At 32.0% G+C, this 17,208-nt stretch overlaps 1 protein-coding gene across 1 annotated transcript in view; it reads left to right on the top strand.

Moving 5' to 3' along the window:
• cac (calcium voltage-gated channel subunit cacophony) overlaps window positions 1-17,208 on the top strand; it is a 190,101-nt gene that overhangs the window by 157,335 nt on the left and 15,558 nt on the right. Inside the window, exons 19-24 of the mRNA XM_018462586.1 lie at window positions 3,149-3,259; window positions 9,673-9,756; window positions 11,719-11,763; window positions 13,090-13,206; window positions 13,400-13,465; window positions 15,385-15,476. Coding sequence (XP_018318088.1) covers window positions 3,149-3,259; window positions 9,673-9,756; window positions 11,719-11,763; window positions 13,090-13,206; window positions 13,400-13,465; window positions 15,385-15,476 — 515 coding nt within the window. The remainder of the gene's footprint in view (window positions 1-3,148; window positions 3,260-9,672; window positions 9,757-11,718; window positions 11,764-13,089; window positions 13,207-13,399; window positions 13,466-15,384; window positions 15,477-17,208) is intronic.

The following is a 17,208-nucleotide window of genomic DNA, read 5'->3' as shown; positions in this document are numbered from 1 at the left end:
TTCGTGCACGCTTTCAGTTTTGAGCCGAATCCTGTATTCTATTGTGAGTTTCTTCGTTTGCTTTTAAATTCCCTTGACTTGTACAGTTGAACGCACGAGATGAATATCTATCCTCATTTTTCTGTCTCTCTTAAACGAGATCACAGCCTGAGCCTGAAATTAGAACCACCGAATTAGAAACAGTCACACACATATATATATACATATTAGGCTAATTCGAATCCATATGCAACGCCCGATTATATGATTTGTGGTCGGATTCGACCTGTTTGTCTGAAAAAAACATACAGAATGTGTTCATATTTGCACACGCACTGCATCTAGTCTTGAGAGCACATACCAAATGAAACACCATGTGTTCATGTTGCTCAGCACATTTGCACACAAACGAGGAGACAGTAATATTTTGTTCTCGTATTGTGAAAACGCTCTGCGTATTTTCGAAATTTTTTTAAAGGAAAATTCGTGAAAGAAAAAAGTAATATTAAATTAGCAAAAGCAGAATTATGTATTATACATAATATGTTCGTATTTTATGTGAAAATATGTTGTCTCTTGTGATTGGAATAATTAATGGATATAATTAACAATATTTTGTAATTTATAGTTAACAGGAGTTTTTACGTCTAAATGATGTTTCACTTTGAAATCACAAAATTAATCATTTTAATCTCTCTCAAAGATATAAAATAATTAATAACATATTATATAATGCATTAATGACATATTTATTATATGAAATATAATCTAATGCAAATTAACCAGCTCGGTATTTGGATTATAATTGATTGTCTTCTCGTTCAACACATTGGCGACTGATACGATGTATGTATATATGTATATACATATAGAGTGTCCACTAGCACTTCTCACACATGTGCAAAACTGCGTGTCGCATGCTGGCTGCCGCCGAAACAAATTGATCAAACTAAAAGCTGAACGAAATAACAACAATATTAGATATATCTGCTGAATGTGTTTTACAATGACAAGAAACACACTGCACGGGACGTTCGCACGTTTCATCCTCTCCTCTTCCTTCACACAGAAAAGAAAGATGCAGAGGTATAAGCACTCCGAAAAGTGAAGTTTCGTAATTCCTGACGATCCTATCGTTAATTGAACTGCACTCTTTTCGTTTCGGAAATCCATTCACTTTAAGTGTCTTTGTTCGATTGTTTTTTTACGTTTTCTTCAATCATTTTTCTCTGTTTTTTTCTCTCTCTTTATTTCTTTTTTATCAGTCTTTATCAGTTCTGCGACTAGTTTCTTCAGACACTGATTCGTATATGCCCAACCTATCGGTCCACAACTCCGTGGAAAACAATGACAGAAAGAAGATTTATTTCTTTACAATTGATTTAATGATAAACTTAAATTTCATTTAATGCTTGCATTAATATCAAATTCTTCATGTTTTAATTTTAACTTACAATTAGATTTTACTTTCATCTCACAAGTATAAATAAAATATATTGTTTAAATTTGTGTATATTTAATCTTGATTGGTATTTGTTCCGAAATTTTCTTAATTGGTATTTGAGGGTCCAGTATATTTTAAATTGATGTATCTTTGCTTAAGGTTAACGTAATTGACTGGTTTTTTTCATTTAGAGGTCAAAATCTGAGAAATAATATTATGTAATTTAAAATTATGTAAGGTTTGCTATAAACAATTTTTCACAACATACTTGAAGAAAATATTTGGATCCACTGGACCTTTCTTCGTCTCTGTAATTTTTAAAATATGTAACACGAAAAAATCCTGTCTTAAAACTTGTGTTACGTTAAACGATTTTTTTCTTGTCATTGGGTCCGACAAAGTCCATCATTTAGAAAATTCCCCATATACAATCCATTGATCCAGAAGATCAGTCGATCATCAGTTATCTTAGTACATGCCTGATGTCTCTCATAGTTCAATTAAAGAAATACATATATATGAACGCGAAGTGCAGATAACGGTACTAATGAACCACGTACACATAATTAACATATGCACCACACTTGGCGAAAGACGAATTAATATCGCAGGAATATAAGAGAACAAATATACACGCATACCGATTAGGCTCGTACACGTATAAGTTTCGACGACGTTAAGAAAATGTCTCCCTCCCTACATTCTATGAATATATAGGCGTACATCACTACGTTTTTACATATGCGTAACTTTTCATATATTTCTCGCACTTTATCTTACACTCCGTACGTATGTACGACTAAACTGTGTACCAATTTGTGACACCCAAAAGCTGACACTTAACATGACCCGCGAATCATTCTCGAGCAAAACGCGATTTATTTGAAATTTTATTATACACTTTTTTATTCTTACCTCGAAAAACTTTACTTTGACATTATTTGATATTATTCTGTATTTTATGCAATTTCTACGCTATGCGAATAAAACGGCATGAAAAGTGATTTGCGTAAAAGATTACAGATCATGTAGTTCCTTTTATATATATAATCACGTTTTATATCAAATTATTCGAGTTTTTAAACACTAATTGAGGGGATGGACGGGATAAAGGCACAATTCTACTTCGGCCCTTTTTTTAGCAATTAGCTTTTTGTAATATTGATCGTAATAGAAAAGTATTGTAACATGTAACTTCTTAAAGGCATTACATAAATTGATTCGATACTGTACTCATTTGTGTATAATAAAAAAGTAGCAAGTTATTTTAATTTTTATTAATATCAAGATTTTACAATTAGGCCTTTATTTCACCCATCCCCTTAATTGTAAGTTGATTCTATTGACCGTAGTTGGAAATTACTAATCAACAGGAGAGAATTTATTAATATATTAAATAAATCTTATTTAACATATTTGACGGTTTCACATTGTACTCTGTTCTTAAAGCAATAGTTAATCTTGCTGGTGCGGTTACCCCGTTTTACAATATATATTGTGCAGCACAGAATGTTCATGTATCGGTGCACAGAATTTCGTAAAAAAAAAAAGAATAGAAAAGATGAAACAGCCATTTCTTTCTTCCTCACTCACGATGGTCAGAGGAAGAAAGAAGGCTGTGCCGAAAGAAAGCAATGAGAAAATGCGAGACACGCGATTAAGGCTTGTACGTACGTACGTATGTCTGTTTGTCCGGCTGTGTGTTTGTCAGTGTATGCATTGCAGTTCCATCAGCAAAGCGATTCGTACAAGAACACGCTGAAGTACATGAACATGTGCTTCACGGGGATGTTCACTGTCGAGTGCATACTGAAGATCGCAGCATTCGGCGTGAAGGTAGGCTCCATATACCGCCAAACATCCCTCTCTCATCGAACTCTCAATATATTCTATAAGTAAAGCGAGATTTAATTCGAGACTCTCGCTAAGTCGAGTGAAAGGTGACTCCTCGTGATTGTTCCCCAAAATTGGAAGCCTGAAGAAATCCAGGAATCTCTCGCTGCTGTCAAAAGAATTGACATATTATCGAGATAATTAATAAATATTAAAATAATTTGGCGTTGAACATATTTTATGTACGTGACATTAATTTATCAATAAAAATCAGAAAAAAAATTAGAAAAAATTCTTAAAATGATTCAAAATGATAAAATTGCTGTAACAGTTTTAATGGAATGTGAAGGAACATCACGAGAGAGTTACTTTTCGCGTCGCCCGGTAAGTGCCGCTTGTTAGAAGGTAATTAGAAGTGATTCTTCGCGAGTACCGATGTAGCAATATGACTTATCGGAACACTTTCGGTACTCCGGAGACATTCATATATATATATATACTCTATCTCACGCGTGTATACCTCTACAAGTATATAGAATATACTATTTAGTGAACTTTCTGTGCGCAGGGCTGAACAAGCGCTAGATGCTGTCGGAGTAGTTGTAGCGTTTCCATTTCTCGATATACCTTCGTACGAATATATAGATATGTATCTCGATAGAACTAGAATGGTATTTTTCGTGCTCCTCTGTGCAAGGATTTAGCTGCAAGATCTAGATAGAAACTTTTTTTTCATTACTCATACTTGTTGTTCTGTACTTGGGATAGTATCAATGAAGTCTACAAGTACTTTAGTATGCAAAAAATGCTCAGCTCTGTACACGTGATCGAGCTTCAGGACAATCTGGGAAGACTCAAGATTTAATACCACAAAATCTTTTTTATTTTTACTTATGAATCTGAATTTCTTTCTTAAAAATTCGGTAGATTGGAAAAATACAATATTTTTTATCATCTTTCAAGTCGTCTGCTTTTGAACTATATTATTCATTTAGTGAATTTCATACCTTTTTTTTCACTGTAGCTATTATTGTGGAACTTTGACTTTATATTTAATATGAAGAGCATAGTTGATCAGGCACAATCAATATAATTAAGTCAGAGTTGTATTATTTTATTTACAGCAAAAATAAAATTTTAGATATGAAATATAATACAATTGTTACTCATACGTTAAATGCTACAAGCAAAGATGATGAAAATCTTCTCAGATTTCCTACATTCATAATTACACTGAACACAATAATAACGGGATTAAATCATTAATTGTAAATTTAGTATTGCATTTTTTTATTTTTTGTTAATTTTTGTTTTTACAATATTAACTCTTTTTTTGTCCCGTTATCATAATAAGCTAATTACACAAACTTTATATGAAATACTAAAAAATGCAAACTACGATCGAATATTTGCAAAATATAGGTATCTATCGATTGTTCACACATATACACGCGCGCGCACATGCACACACAAATATTTGATCGTAATATTAAAAGTTTAAGTAAGTCTTTCCGCGAAAATGTAATATTTTGTATTATTTCCATTACAGTTACGTTTTGTATCTGATTAAAGATGTGTAATCACGCTTATAATATAGTATTCATAAATGCGCTCTTAGAATTTATAATTTAACACATACTAACATGGAAAGTTAACAGTTACACTTACAAATACACATAAAGATTCATACATCACACACCTTCATATGGCACTCATGAATACATCACATGACGAATTGAGAACATAAATCTCACATCGGGTTATTTTCAATTTTGTCTTTCTTGCTTTTTCTGTCTATTTCTTCTTAATTCTCTCTCTCTTTCTCTCTCTCTCTCTCTCTCTCTCTCTCTCTTTCTCTCTCTCTCTATCTGTCGGTCCCATGAAGTAAGACTAAGGAGGTAGTAGAGTAGCTTGCCCTCCTAAAATCTTAATAAAAATATACCCATTCGTCGCGTTTTCACTCAAAACGAACGAACTTCCATTATCGTTCTTTATCAAAAGCTAAAAAGTAATAAAATATATTATTTTTATATGAATATTGGGACCATTATTGTCAATTTCCATTATTTATTTATTTTTATTTTTTTTCCATTATTTTCGGAATGACAAATATCCTAACCTGTAGTCTCGAACTTTAACGCTTAATAACTCGGTTCACAAGGCCGATCGCCGCATTTTTCTTACAGATTCTTTCGTTTTGAGTGAAAACGCGACGAATGGGTATATTTTTATTAAGATTTTAGGAGGGCAAGCTACTCTACTTCTTAGGAGACACGTATTTAATACATATATGTATGACACAGTCGCAAGTATACTGCACACATATAAATATTCAATATGGCGATGGAAATGTTACAAGTTATTCCGTTCGGTGGACATGGCAGTACACGGAACATTTTTCGTGACCAACTTTTTTCTCCCTATCCTATCTAGTTAGGTCTCCTTAGTCTTACTTCATGGTCGGTTCGTCTCTACTTTCTCTATCTCTCTCTTTCTTTCTCTTTTCTCTTTCTCTCTCTCTTACTCTTCTCTCTTTCTTGTGTTTTATTTTTTTCGCTTGTCGATTTATTTTTCGGAATATTTTCAAAATAAAAATGACGGAACGAGTGGAAAATTAATCCAAGAGGAAGTTTCGGAAGCCGAGGAAAAGTGTACATAAAGGAAGCGCTGCTTTTTTATATCCTTTGCATGCCTTGCCCGTTTTGTCTGTATCCGCATGTAATCACTTGCACGGTCTGATATGTTTTTGATCCTCGCATGCAAACATCACGATTACTATAATTGCGATTATGGGTTGGGAATGACAATAATAACAACTAAAGATAAAGATGATAGTAATGATGATAATGATGACAATAATGATGATGATGATGACAATGATGACAATGATGATGATGACAATAAGGACAATGATCTATGGTGATCACAACGAAACTAAAGTCGAGAAGTCGCGAAAGAGCTCCTCGCTGCTGTTCGCCGCACGCATGTCATTGTGTTGTGGGAATAATTAATAAGCATTAACTTCTGTCTCAGACACATGCACACACTTGGCACACATGGAATTGAACATCGTATTCTACATACACAGACTGATCGAGATTTACGTATCACACGTACGATAAAGAATCATCCTGTGAGAGATTGGTTAGATTTGCTTGGTAACTTGGTAGGGAGAAGAGATGTCTTCTTATTAAAAAAAATATATAAAAGATCAAATTTAATTATTTTTTGACAAAAAATAATTTTATATAACATTATATAATGAATAATTGTATTAAAGCAATTTTTTAATAGAATAATGTACTGGAAATGTGTATTTGTAATATTCGGATATACCTTAACATATAGTCTTTATGCTTTTTGTTATTTATGGTATATAATGCAATGAAATATATTATAATACACAATAAGATAAGACAATACAACTCTCTCTCTCTGTTGACAGTTTACAAGATAGCAATTAAAGTTGTAATCGAATAATTTATCTTTCTCTATATTACAAAGTTTTGTATGTATTTTTGAAATTTATAATTAAAATATAAATTTTTAACGAGAGTCTTAAAGAAAGTTTAAAAAATGAAAATCATAATTGAAAAAATAACAGTAGAATGACAACAATAATGAGCAAATATATTTCTCGATTAAGTGACGTTTATATCTTGAATGAAAAAAAAATCTCTTCTTTAATTCAGTAACAATGTTCAATTCGGACGGGAAAAATAGATGAAGAGAGGGAGCGATCGAATACAGAGACTAATTAAAAAAGGACGAAGGGATATACGTGTATAGATATATATGCAGGGCGCATAAAGGAATATTAGAGTCTGGGTTGTGTTACGTCTGTGTGTTGGGTATATTTTGTAGTATCACGAAGCGCCGGCAGTTTTATTGGACTTCTTGACCATCGTGAACTTGGTCGTCACTCTCCTTTTCCTCATTGAGTGCATCCTTAAACTCGTCGCCTTCGGATGCAAGGTATAAACAAGCCTCTTAAATCGCTCTAATTCCATCTCACTCTCACTTGACTCACACTGCAAATTCTTACCACTTGTAACTCCATCGAGACTGACATCACTCACCGGTCATCACTAATTGTGTGATGTTACCGGTCGGAGGATACTCGTGAAGAAAGTGGGGATCCCAAAAACTGGCGAGAGGAACAGAAGGGAACACATCGAGACATCGCGAAACTGTTTATCACGAAAATAAAAAGTACCTAAAAGTACCTTCAAAGTTTATTCTTAAGTAGATTTATCAAGATTTAAAGTAAACTTGTATGTGTAATATGAAATTCTTACAGTATTTTGAATGGGCATTCAAAAGGTAGAAGTTGCCAGAAAATAGGATTATAACACTTGAAAAAATTATTGTTGAATTTTTTAAAATATTGCAGGATATGTAGTAGATATCAGATTGTTTTAACATTAATAAAAATAAAAGATTATTATAATTACTATTAAATAAAGCTATTAAAAGGCTTCAATATTAAATAAAGAATCTGAATAATTAAGCTCGAAACGGACAAACAGATATAAAAAATCTTACTCTCATTTATAAAAAGATTATTTTTTTAACAAATTTTTATACAATTATTAAAAAAATAATATTGTAAATCAAAAAGTTTAAACGAAAGCAGCAATTAATTACAACGTTGTTGAGAAAAATTGTATGAAAATCGAAAAATGAGTTCTTTAATGTGAATTTTACAAAAAAATTTATAAAAATTAGCTAATTCAATATTATTTTTTTTATATTTTGCATAATGCAACCGACGCGACGGTTTCTATTTTCTGGCGAAAGTAGAAAAAAGTTAAATATATCAAGTTCGCGTGTCTCTATCTCTCTCACTCTCTCTAGTTTGCTTGCTATTACCGGCATGCTCCCGTAGATACTTCTCTAGAAGAGATCCCGTCACTTCAGCTGATCGTCGATCACCAAAGCGTGTTTGGGTAAACGCTTTAAAATTTTTGTGAACAGATGTCTTCGTCTTCGTGGATTTGAAATTTTGCAAATAAATTCTATTTGTTCGCTGAACATCAATGAATATGACTTCATTGTAATTGTATAAAAAATTAAAAATCAAAAATCTGCTTCTTACAATAAAATACATAAACATATTTTTATTGATTATTTAATTTGTTAAATTCAATTGTATAACAGTATTAAAATTCATTTGTATTAAAATATGAATTTTTCTACTTTTAAAAATAAAACTACTTTTGGTAATTACAATAATTACTTTTTAGTAATTATTTTTTTCTTTCTTCTCTTATTCCACGACCAAGAGATCTGATCAACGATCATTACAATATTCAAAAGCACCGTTCAGAGAGGCACACGTTACAGAATTTCAACTTAATAAGTATTACATTCATAATAGGAGTGCTCACGAACACGAACACGCACACAACACATGTACACAGGCACTTTTACATACAAAATAGCGTACATTCACAAAAGAAGCAGATTATAATATACTTTTCTTGAAGTCGAACTTGTAGTTTCTTCTTTAGTAGTAGTCATACGCAAACAATCTCACAAACACTAGAACTACACCCAAGTTCGTTCAATAGATTACTGAAACATGTCAATCATTAGTTCGAATTACTTGCTTGCTATTGATATCTATTATTATACAAGTCAAGACATAATGAAGGATAAGAAGATTATAAAAGAATGGAAAAGCAGCAATCATTTAACGATGAAGTATTCATTCGCGTTTCTTTTATTCCTAAACTGTTGTTTTATTAGTTTCTAAGTAAGCAATTACAGTTAAGTCTAATTGGAATAAGCGACAATAAGGTAAGCAATAATCTTAAATGTTTATATATGTATATATATAATATATATATTTATATAATATATATTGTAATATATATTTATATTATATATATTTATATATAATATAATAAATATAATTTTGTTCTATAAAAATCATTTTGATAAAATCAATTAAAATGATTTTTCGAACAAAATTATATATTAATATATATAATTTGAGAGAGAATATATCTTCTATATATATTTTTATTTACATTCGGAGGCAATAAGCGTTTACAAGCGGAAGCGTAAAATTTAATTGGGGCGATTCTTCCCAAATTAAAAATTTTGTATTAAAAGTTATTAGAGCACTAAAAATTAGGAAATATATTTTATCCACTAACTACTATATTCGTTTTTAATTGCGTATTGAATCTTTCTCTTTCGCAGTTCTTATTTATTCTTATTTTTCATGATGTCTTGACTTTGCTCGTGTACAGAGTAGTACCGATAATTAAAGTTTTGATCTGCATTTATTGCGATGGAAAATGTGTCAGAGCTGTTTAGCGAGCTTCGGGGTAGTAGAAATAAATACTCAATCGGAGGATGATAAGATCATTTTGCTAATCAATTCTTTTGATTGTTTCCGCGAGCAGAACTTCTTCAAGGATGCCTGGAACACCTTCGATTTCATCACGGTGATCGGCAGCATCGTGGACGCCCTCGTGATCGAGTTCGGGGTACGTAGAGCACCGGAACGTAGCGGTAAAAAGAGTATAAGTGTGTTAATTGCGTTTTAGCTACTAAAACCCATAATAGAAATCTTCCAGGTATATATACATGTAATCGGGAATCTTCCAGGAAACCCGAGGCTAGGCTGTGATTACGATAGCTGCTTGCTCTGATGAAAAGTCATTCCGATGAAGTCGCACCAAATGTCAGAATTGATCTTTTATGTTGATGCAAATGAATGATGATTGTATCATAAACAAATTAGATGAGAAGCTACATTTACATTTGTATATCAGATACATTTTGATGTACGACAGATATAATACTAATTGTATAAAATTTACATAGAGAAAATTTATTATAATGAATGTTTAATTACTTTCAAAATAGTACAATTAATATATTCAGACTCGATGATTAACGATTAAAAGTTGAAAATTGAAGATTTATGTGTTGCATGCAGAAAATTTCAAATTATATATATTTTTTATTTAAAAGAAATACATTATTATTTATCGTAAGATTTTATGTCGAGATTTTTTATGTCGTATCACCGCGATTATTTCAACATGTTAGATTAATTCTCATGTTCGAGACGAATTTGTTGGAATGTCGCTTTTTGTCGGAACATGCATCTATAATAGTGGCCCTTAATCTCGCGGCAGTGTTGCTTGATGTGTACTTTTGTCTTTCGTTTAACCCTTTTGCTGCTTACTTATTGTTAGATTCGCCGTGCAAAGTCCGTGTGACGAACTAGCAGGTAAATTACGACAACCGAAATACCTTGAACACCTTTGTATGTATCACCTTTTAGCTTCGTGCTGCATTCATACGCTATATACATCACACTGTACATCGCTACATTTGCACAGTAAACATTTACGCAATTATATAGTGAAACAGCTACATGTACATAAACAGGAACATGTTCCCGATACCAATCCTTTCCATTCTTCGTATTTAGAATATTTCTTTCTACATATGATTGATATTCTGTGACTTAGATTAACTAATGTCAGTTGTAGTTTGGAGGTAGAAAAGGAGCTATACTATATAGAGTATTAATACTATATAGAGTAATATACTGTATAGAGTATTGCTCAAAAAATTTCTTCCAATCACATAGCGACGTTGATTATTTCGATTCCATTGATGTAGCGATTACAATTTAGCCGGTAATATATGTAGGATATGAATAATATTGTATTAATTTGCAATCTCACAAGAGGGAGGACCAAATAGTGTATTCACGAACTTTGCCTAATTTTAAATATGTTTTAGTACTTACTCTTCACTAATCCATAAGCAAGTGATACACAACGGAATATTTAAATGTTCGTGAGAAATTTGTATCGAAAGGTTTTCATACGCTTTTTTTTATGTAAATTTTTATAGAATGTGCAGCTAAGTGAATGATTAGGCAACGCCATATAAGAGAAAAAATATTATTTTATAACTGTAACATTGTTTTAATATATATTTTAACACCTGCCACCATACGAATAATATCGATTCGTAATACAATTTAATTAAAAATTTCAAAACCTTTGCGATGCAAATTCGCAAACATTTGAATATTGCTTGAATATGCCACTTGCATGAATTAGTGATAATATGTACTAAAATATATTTAAAGGCGAAATTTATGTGTATTTTTTCTTCCCCTTGCTAGAGAAATATTCAATATAAGTTTGTGTCAAAATCTGTATATATTTGCTGCCTGCGCTTGTAAAATGTTTTTTATAAAAATATGTCTTTATTAGAAGTACAGGTAAGAAAATAGCTAGAATTATCATGAAGTGAGTATTGGTCCTGATATTAAAGTAAACTGCTTATGAAGTTACTCGTCGCCAGTGTTGATTGCCAGTCATTAGTATTTCTGTTCTCATTGTAATTATTAAAAGTTAAACAATCAGAAGCTCAATATTGGGGATGGAATAATCTCGCAATCTTACATATTTCTGTAATAGGACCGGTCGAGCGTGCCCAGTGGTGGCCAGCTAGGCGAAAAGAAGGTATAAAATTACTATCCAGTTTTTATGTTGACGACATAAGTTGGAAGAAGTTACGACATTGCAAGTACAGAACTAATATTAAATACCGCAACTCTCTAAATTTAGTTTTCGTATAGAAATCCGAAGTAAGTCTTTCTTTATAACTCCTGTTTCCGAAAAGCTGTAATTATTATTTCAGATATAGATATCTTTGTATATTATCGTTTTCAAATACCTATATTAGCAACAATTATGGTAAAATGGTGATGATCAATATGATTTCATTTGTGATTATTTGCAAGCAAGAGGAAGGAAATGGGTTTCGAAACTAGTATTTTCTCGAGGTCTTTGCTAAGTCATTTTTAGATTAAGTCACTTTTATCCCGTTTATTTATCCTGTGCATGTACTTTTCAGAATACATAAACTATTCGTACATTACACTAACAGTCATTTTACAACACTGACTATGAATCCAAACAGTTATCCACACTAGTTACCTAACAATCTTTTAAAGGCATATGGATGCGGTGTTCTAATCTATCTCGATTTCGATTTATTAATTGTCTTTATAACGTAATAATCGAGGACACGATTCAATCGTTAAAGCAAAAGGGTTAATGAAATTTAAATATGTAATTGCGTTGCAATTCAATAGTTAAAATAGTTCAATCATTATAGTAAAATATGATTCTTCATTAATATAATTAAACTTGAGAATTATCAATACATTGATTTAGAATTAATCTACTTAAATTTGTACTGATAAAAATTAATAAAATAAGTAAATCATTTACGCATCAATTTAGAATTAGTCTCTTTAAATTTATATCGATATATAGATTAAATATATAAAGATTAAAAATAAAATATATAAAGTGTTAAATCCGTGTAGAAATAAAAGACTTTTATAATAAAAAAAGAAGGAAACACCACTAGAGCTTAATCTACTGAAATATACAACAGAAATACAATTAGTTATTGATAAAAATATATCCTGTTTATTTCTACAATAATACTAATGATTAGTAGTTATTAGTAATTTATATTTATAATTAGCTCCACGTTTCTTTCGGCAGTGATTTTGCATTCCTAAGAATGATCTTCAATTTCATCAAGGTTTTAACTGCTACTCTCATTTTTACATCTCTTCGAGAGAATGTCAGTTTATTCCATAGCTTCGTTCGTGCATCGCCGAGGACAGGAAAACATAGCACGTCGAAAGGATTAATATCTTTCGACGCGTAACATGCAATGCCGAAACGTTGCACGCACGAAGCTCCGTTCTGGCGCGCAATAAGGAGTCGGCATTTTGTGGGGTTAAGTGCAATTTCCTCTGTCCCCTGCAGGAGAACTTCATCAACGTCGGCTTTCTGAGGCTCTTTCGCGCCGCCAGACTGATCAAACTACTGAGACAGGGGTACACGATACGTATTTTACTCTGGACCTTCGTACAATCCTTTAAAGTAAGCACGTCTCGTTAAATTAAATTCTAATTTTTTAATTATTGATTTGCATCCCTTTAATTCATACGTGCCAACAGCGGTTATTATTTCTTATCTTTCAATATCCTTGATCGTTATAAATTTTGCTTCATTCACCATCAACTTCCAGGATTAATTATCGAGATAACGATAATAAAAACCTATTTTCTTCCAGGCTCTGCCTTACGTTTGTCTCCTCATAGCAATGCTGTTCTTCATCTACGCTATCATCGGTATGCAGGTATGAATCCTCTTCCGTAGCTTCGATTTCTCAAGAAGTTTCTACGAATTTGTCCTTTAAATGTATTTTTTGGGGGGATGATGTGCAGAAGGGTGCAGGATTGAAGTAACATGATCATTCAAGGAAGACCTAAAAATTTAATAAAATTGGAAATTTTGCAAGATTAAAAATATTATTATATAAAAATATATATAAATGGAATAATACTTATCTTATGTTCTACGTGAAAGAAACAGATGCGAAATTGTTTGTGGTCTTACATAGAAAAGATTTTCGAATTTTTGTTGGTAATTGATTCTGTACGGAAAAAATAGTAGCTTTAATTGATTAAAAAATATAATTGGCCAATGATCTTCAAGATCGATGGCTTATCTACAAAGTAAAGAACTATCGCTAGCGTGCAACGTCATTTAGATATTTCTCTAAAAACGAGAGCCGTGTAATTATCCCAGCTTCGAATCGGGTGAGAAACGGCGTGTCAAAGTGATCTCGAAGTAGTTTCTGGCACGCGTAACCTTGCAGATTGGGAATTTTAAGTGACAGACAGCAGATCCCCCCGGTGGCCATTAAGTGACCCTGAAATTGTCCGTTGTCAGGTCTTTGGCAATATATCGAACGATCCGGAAACAGCGATCGATGATCACAACAACTTTCAGTCCTTCTTCGCCGGTCTTATGTTGCTTTTTCGGTGAGTCGAGCAGCTAGATTGACTGCCGGTTCGACGGCGACGAATGAGATGACCTCTGGCCACTTATCGGCTGGTCCAATTATCATTTCCCTTTCGTACGAAAAAGACATCTTCTAAAATAAGCTAACGGTTTTATTATCTTTTAAAAGTAAAAAGAGATTTTTCTTTATTTGTTTCCTCAAAATTTATCTTCGTATGTGAGAGGGAAACGATTTTAGCGCACAGCTGATTTATCGTCGCGATCTTTTACGATGTTTCGCAGGATAATATCATAAAAGGACTCTACGATGTCATAGAAATCTAGAATGACTTTCGTGTATCGTACATTATAAAAGAAAAATTGCGTTAAATGTGTTTTTATAACATTTAAACATTTTATGTCAATTTTATGTATAACAGTTGTTTTGATAGAAAAATATCTTTTGTAGTATGATTGACCACTAGCCATTCTTTTCCGGTTCCCAATGAAGCACCGTTAAAGATCTCGCGCGATACTGATGGGAGATACGTCGTCGATCGTAGAGTGAGAAGTTGAAAGGGATATATATAAAAGTGTGATCGTCGTAAATTACCTCTAGAGTAATGCTTTGTTGGCATGAGCTGTAACATGAGAGTAAGCTGCTCGACGTGTTAATCTGTTGTGACTCATCCTAATTAGTAACAGCCCTATAGATGCCTGCGTTAAGTTAAAGTCTTGAAGTTTTAATTAAGGTAGTACTTGAGAGAATGAATTTTATAACAAATATTAGTTAGTATTTTATCGCGCAACTGTATAATTTTTAATAAACTTACATTCGTTTATAATTGATATACCGCAATGAAATCATCCGCAAAAAATTAATTATTAAAATGTTAAAATAAAGTTTTTTATAAATCAAAATTTTTAATGATGTAAATTAACGTAATTTAATCAAATTTGTTTTAATCCACAAATTTCGTTTATATCTTAGTTCTCTCGAGTACACCGTGTACTTGTTGAAAGAAAAAGTATGAGAAACTGTAGTTAGAGAATTGAATTCTATAATACTCATTATACACGCATACACAAAACCGTGATCGAAGCGATACAAAAATTAAAATTAGTGATCATCCAGCGAGAAGGAAAGCAGAGGACATTCCAATTATTTTTGATATTTTCTTATTATTTAAAAAAAAAGTATATTTGATGATGCAAATTTGTAATGCCGCTTGTGCCTTTTGGCTGCGGCCCTCTTCTTTCTGTGGGTCTCAGGTATTCGGTAACATCGCGCTGGATGCTGAAACCTCTATTACGAAGCACAACAATTTCCAAAGCTTTATACAAGGTCTGATGCTGCTTTTTCGGTAAGTAACGTCACGCAAGAGGAATTTAGCTAACTGTTTAGCCATTGAATTTGATCACGCGACTATCAGCGCGATTTGCAAAACAATCGAATGAGCTTTCACGCTCAACACCTGCGGCAAGCTATCTATCAGCTCACTTATCATTTTGTTACGAGCACGATGCGGAAGACGATCCAAGTTTCCTCGGATTGTGATGCGAAAGCAGATTGATCTTTGGTGACATCTACGTGACGAGGAATTAATTAATTGAATCACTTATGTGTCGTTAGGCATGTATCGCAAATATTGCACAAGTTGATTGCATTGATTTATTTTGTTTGAGTTATGGAAAAATTTCAAAGATTTTAATTGCTCTTAGATATTTTCACTATAGCATCCAAAGAGATTTGTGATGATTTAATTATATCAAAATTTTCAAAAAATATTTAGATATTTTATTAAAATTACATTCAAATTAAGATATTAGTACTATATAATATATTCAATCTAACAATATTGTGTCCTTTATTAAATGTGACTTGTGTTATTTTCACGTTGAGCGTCCCAAAGTCGCGAAGTCTTCTAATTATTTAATTCGTATTATTTAGAGATGTATGTTCACAGCAGGCCTTTTCGCTTCGATCCAACCATGTTTCACTGTAAAGTTCACAGCACTAAATCGAGCACAAAAGCAGAATCAGGCTAAACGACACGGCATATTCAGAGCAAACAGAATAATACACAGCAGCCTCGTGTAGAATTGAGTTCGCCGTATTAAGTTCGCAGTATCTAGCTCGCATTTCATGTTGCGTAAAATATTAGGCCTTATGCATGCCGCGCTTGCAAAGAGACTGGAATCCAATTACTTGCTCTCCTCAGTCTCGAAACAGATATACGAAAGCATTATCGATTAAAAAAATTGTATTATAAAAATTGTTATTAGTTCTTAATAACAATTTTGAAACTAATTTTACATAATAGTTAATAATGGATTTTTATTTCTATATAATTATTATATGCAAATAAGAAATATACATATATGTAATTTATTAAAACATTAAAAATCTTATTAAAGGACTGAGGAGATTATAGAAACTAAACTTAACATGCGCTGCAAAAGACATAATGTCATAATTTTTGCCAAAATATCGCATGAACTTTCGCAATTTTTCAATTCAATTTTTTTTTGCAATTGCAAAAGATGCTGCTTAATAATACTAACTTGGGATTGTTTGTATAGTAAAAAAATTATACTTGAGACTAAATATTTATGATATAATCTAGTCGCAATAAAATTAATTTATTTTCTAATCGCTTAACAGCACAAAACAAGATAAATTGTATTATTTACGAATTGTATTATATCTTATAATAAGAGTTATATAACTTTTATTTTTAATTGAAATCTCAAAATATTTTGATATACCTAATTTGGAATGCGTAAAACTATTATCAGTTCTCTAATGAATTGGAGAATGAAGATGTTGAATCAATCAAAACAAAATTTTAATTTTTATAATTATATATCAAATAATATATATATATATCTCAATAATGAATTTGTATAGCTGTAGGTATCTACTCTCAGGTATAACAAGTCACCATAACTTTTCGCAGTTAACTAATCTCATAGCAACTAACGTTAAGCGTTATCGGTTAACTTAGAATTGGAAGGTCTGCATGCGGTTGGGAATATTAACATAATAATCGCAGCTTTTCTGACGCATGCAATGCGCTAGGTTGCTGAAGTATT

Source organism: Mycetomoellerius zeteki, unplaced genomic scaffold, assembly GCF_001594055.1.
Source record: "Mycetomoellerius zeteki isolate Tzet28-1 unplaced genomic scaffold, Tzet1.0 scaffold145, whole genome shotgun sequence".
NCBI lineage: Eukaryota > Metazoa > Arthropoda > Insecta > Hymenoptera > Formicidae > Mycetomoellerius > Mycetomoellerius zeteki.
Note: the sequence above shows the minus strand (reverse complement) of the source record. Positions and strands in the feature narration are given on the sequence as shown.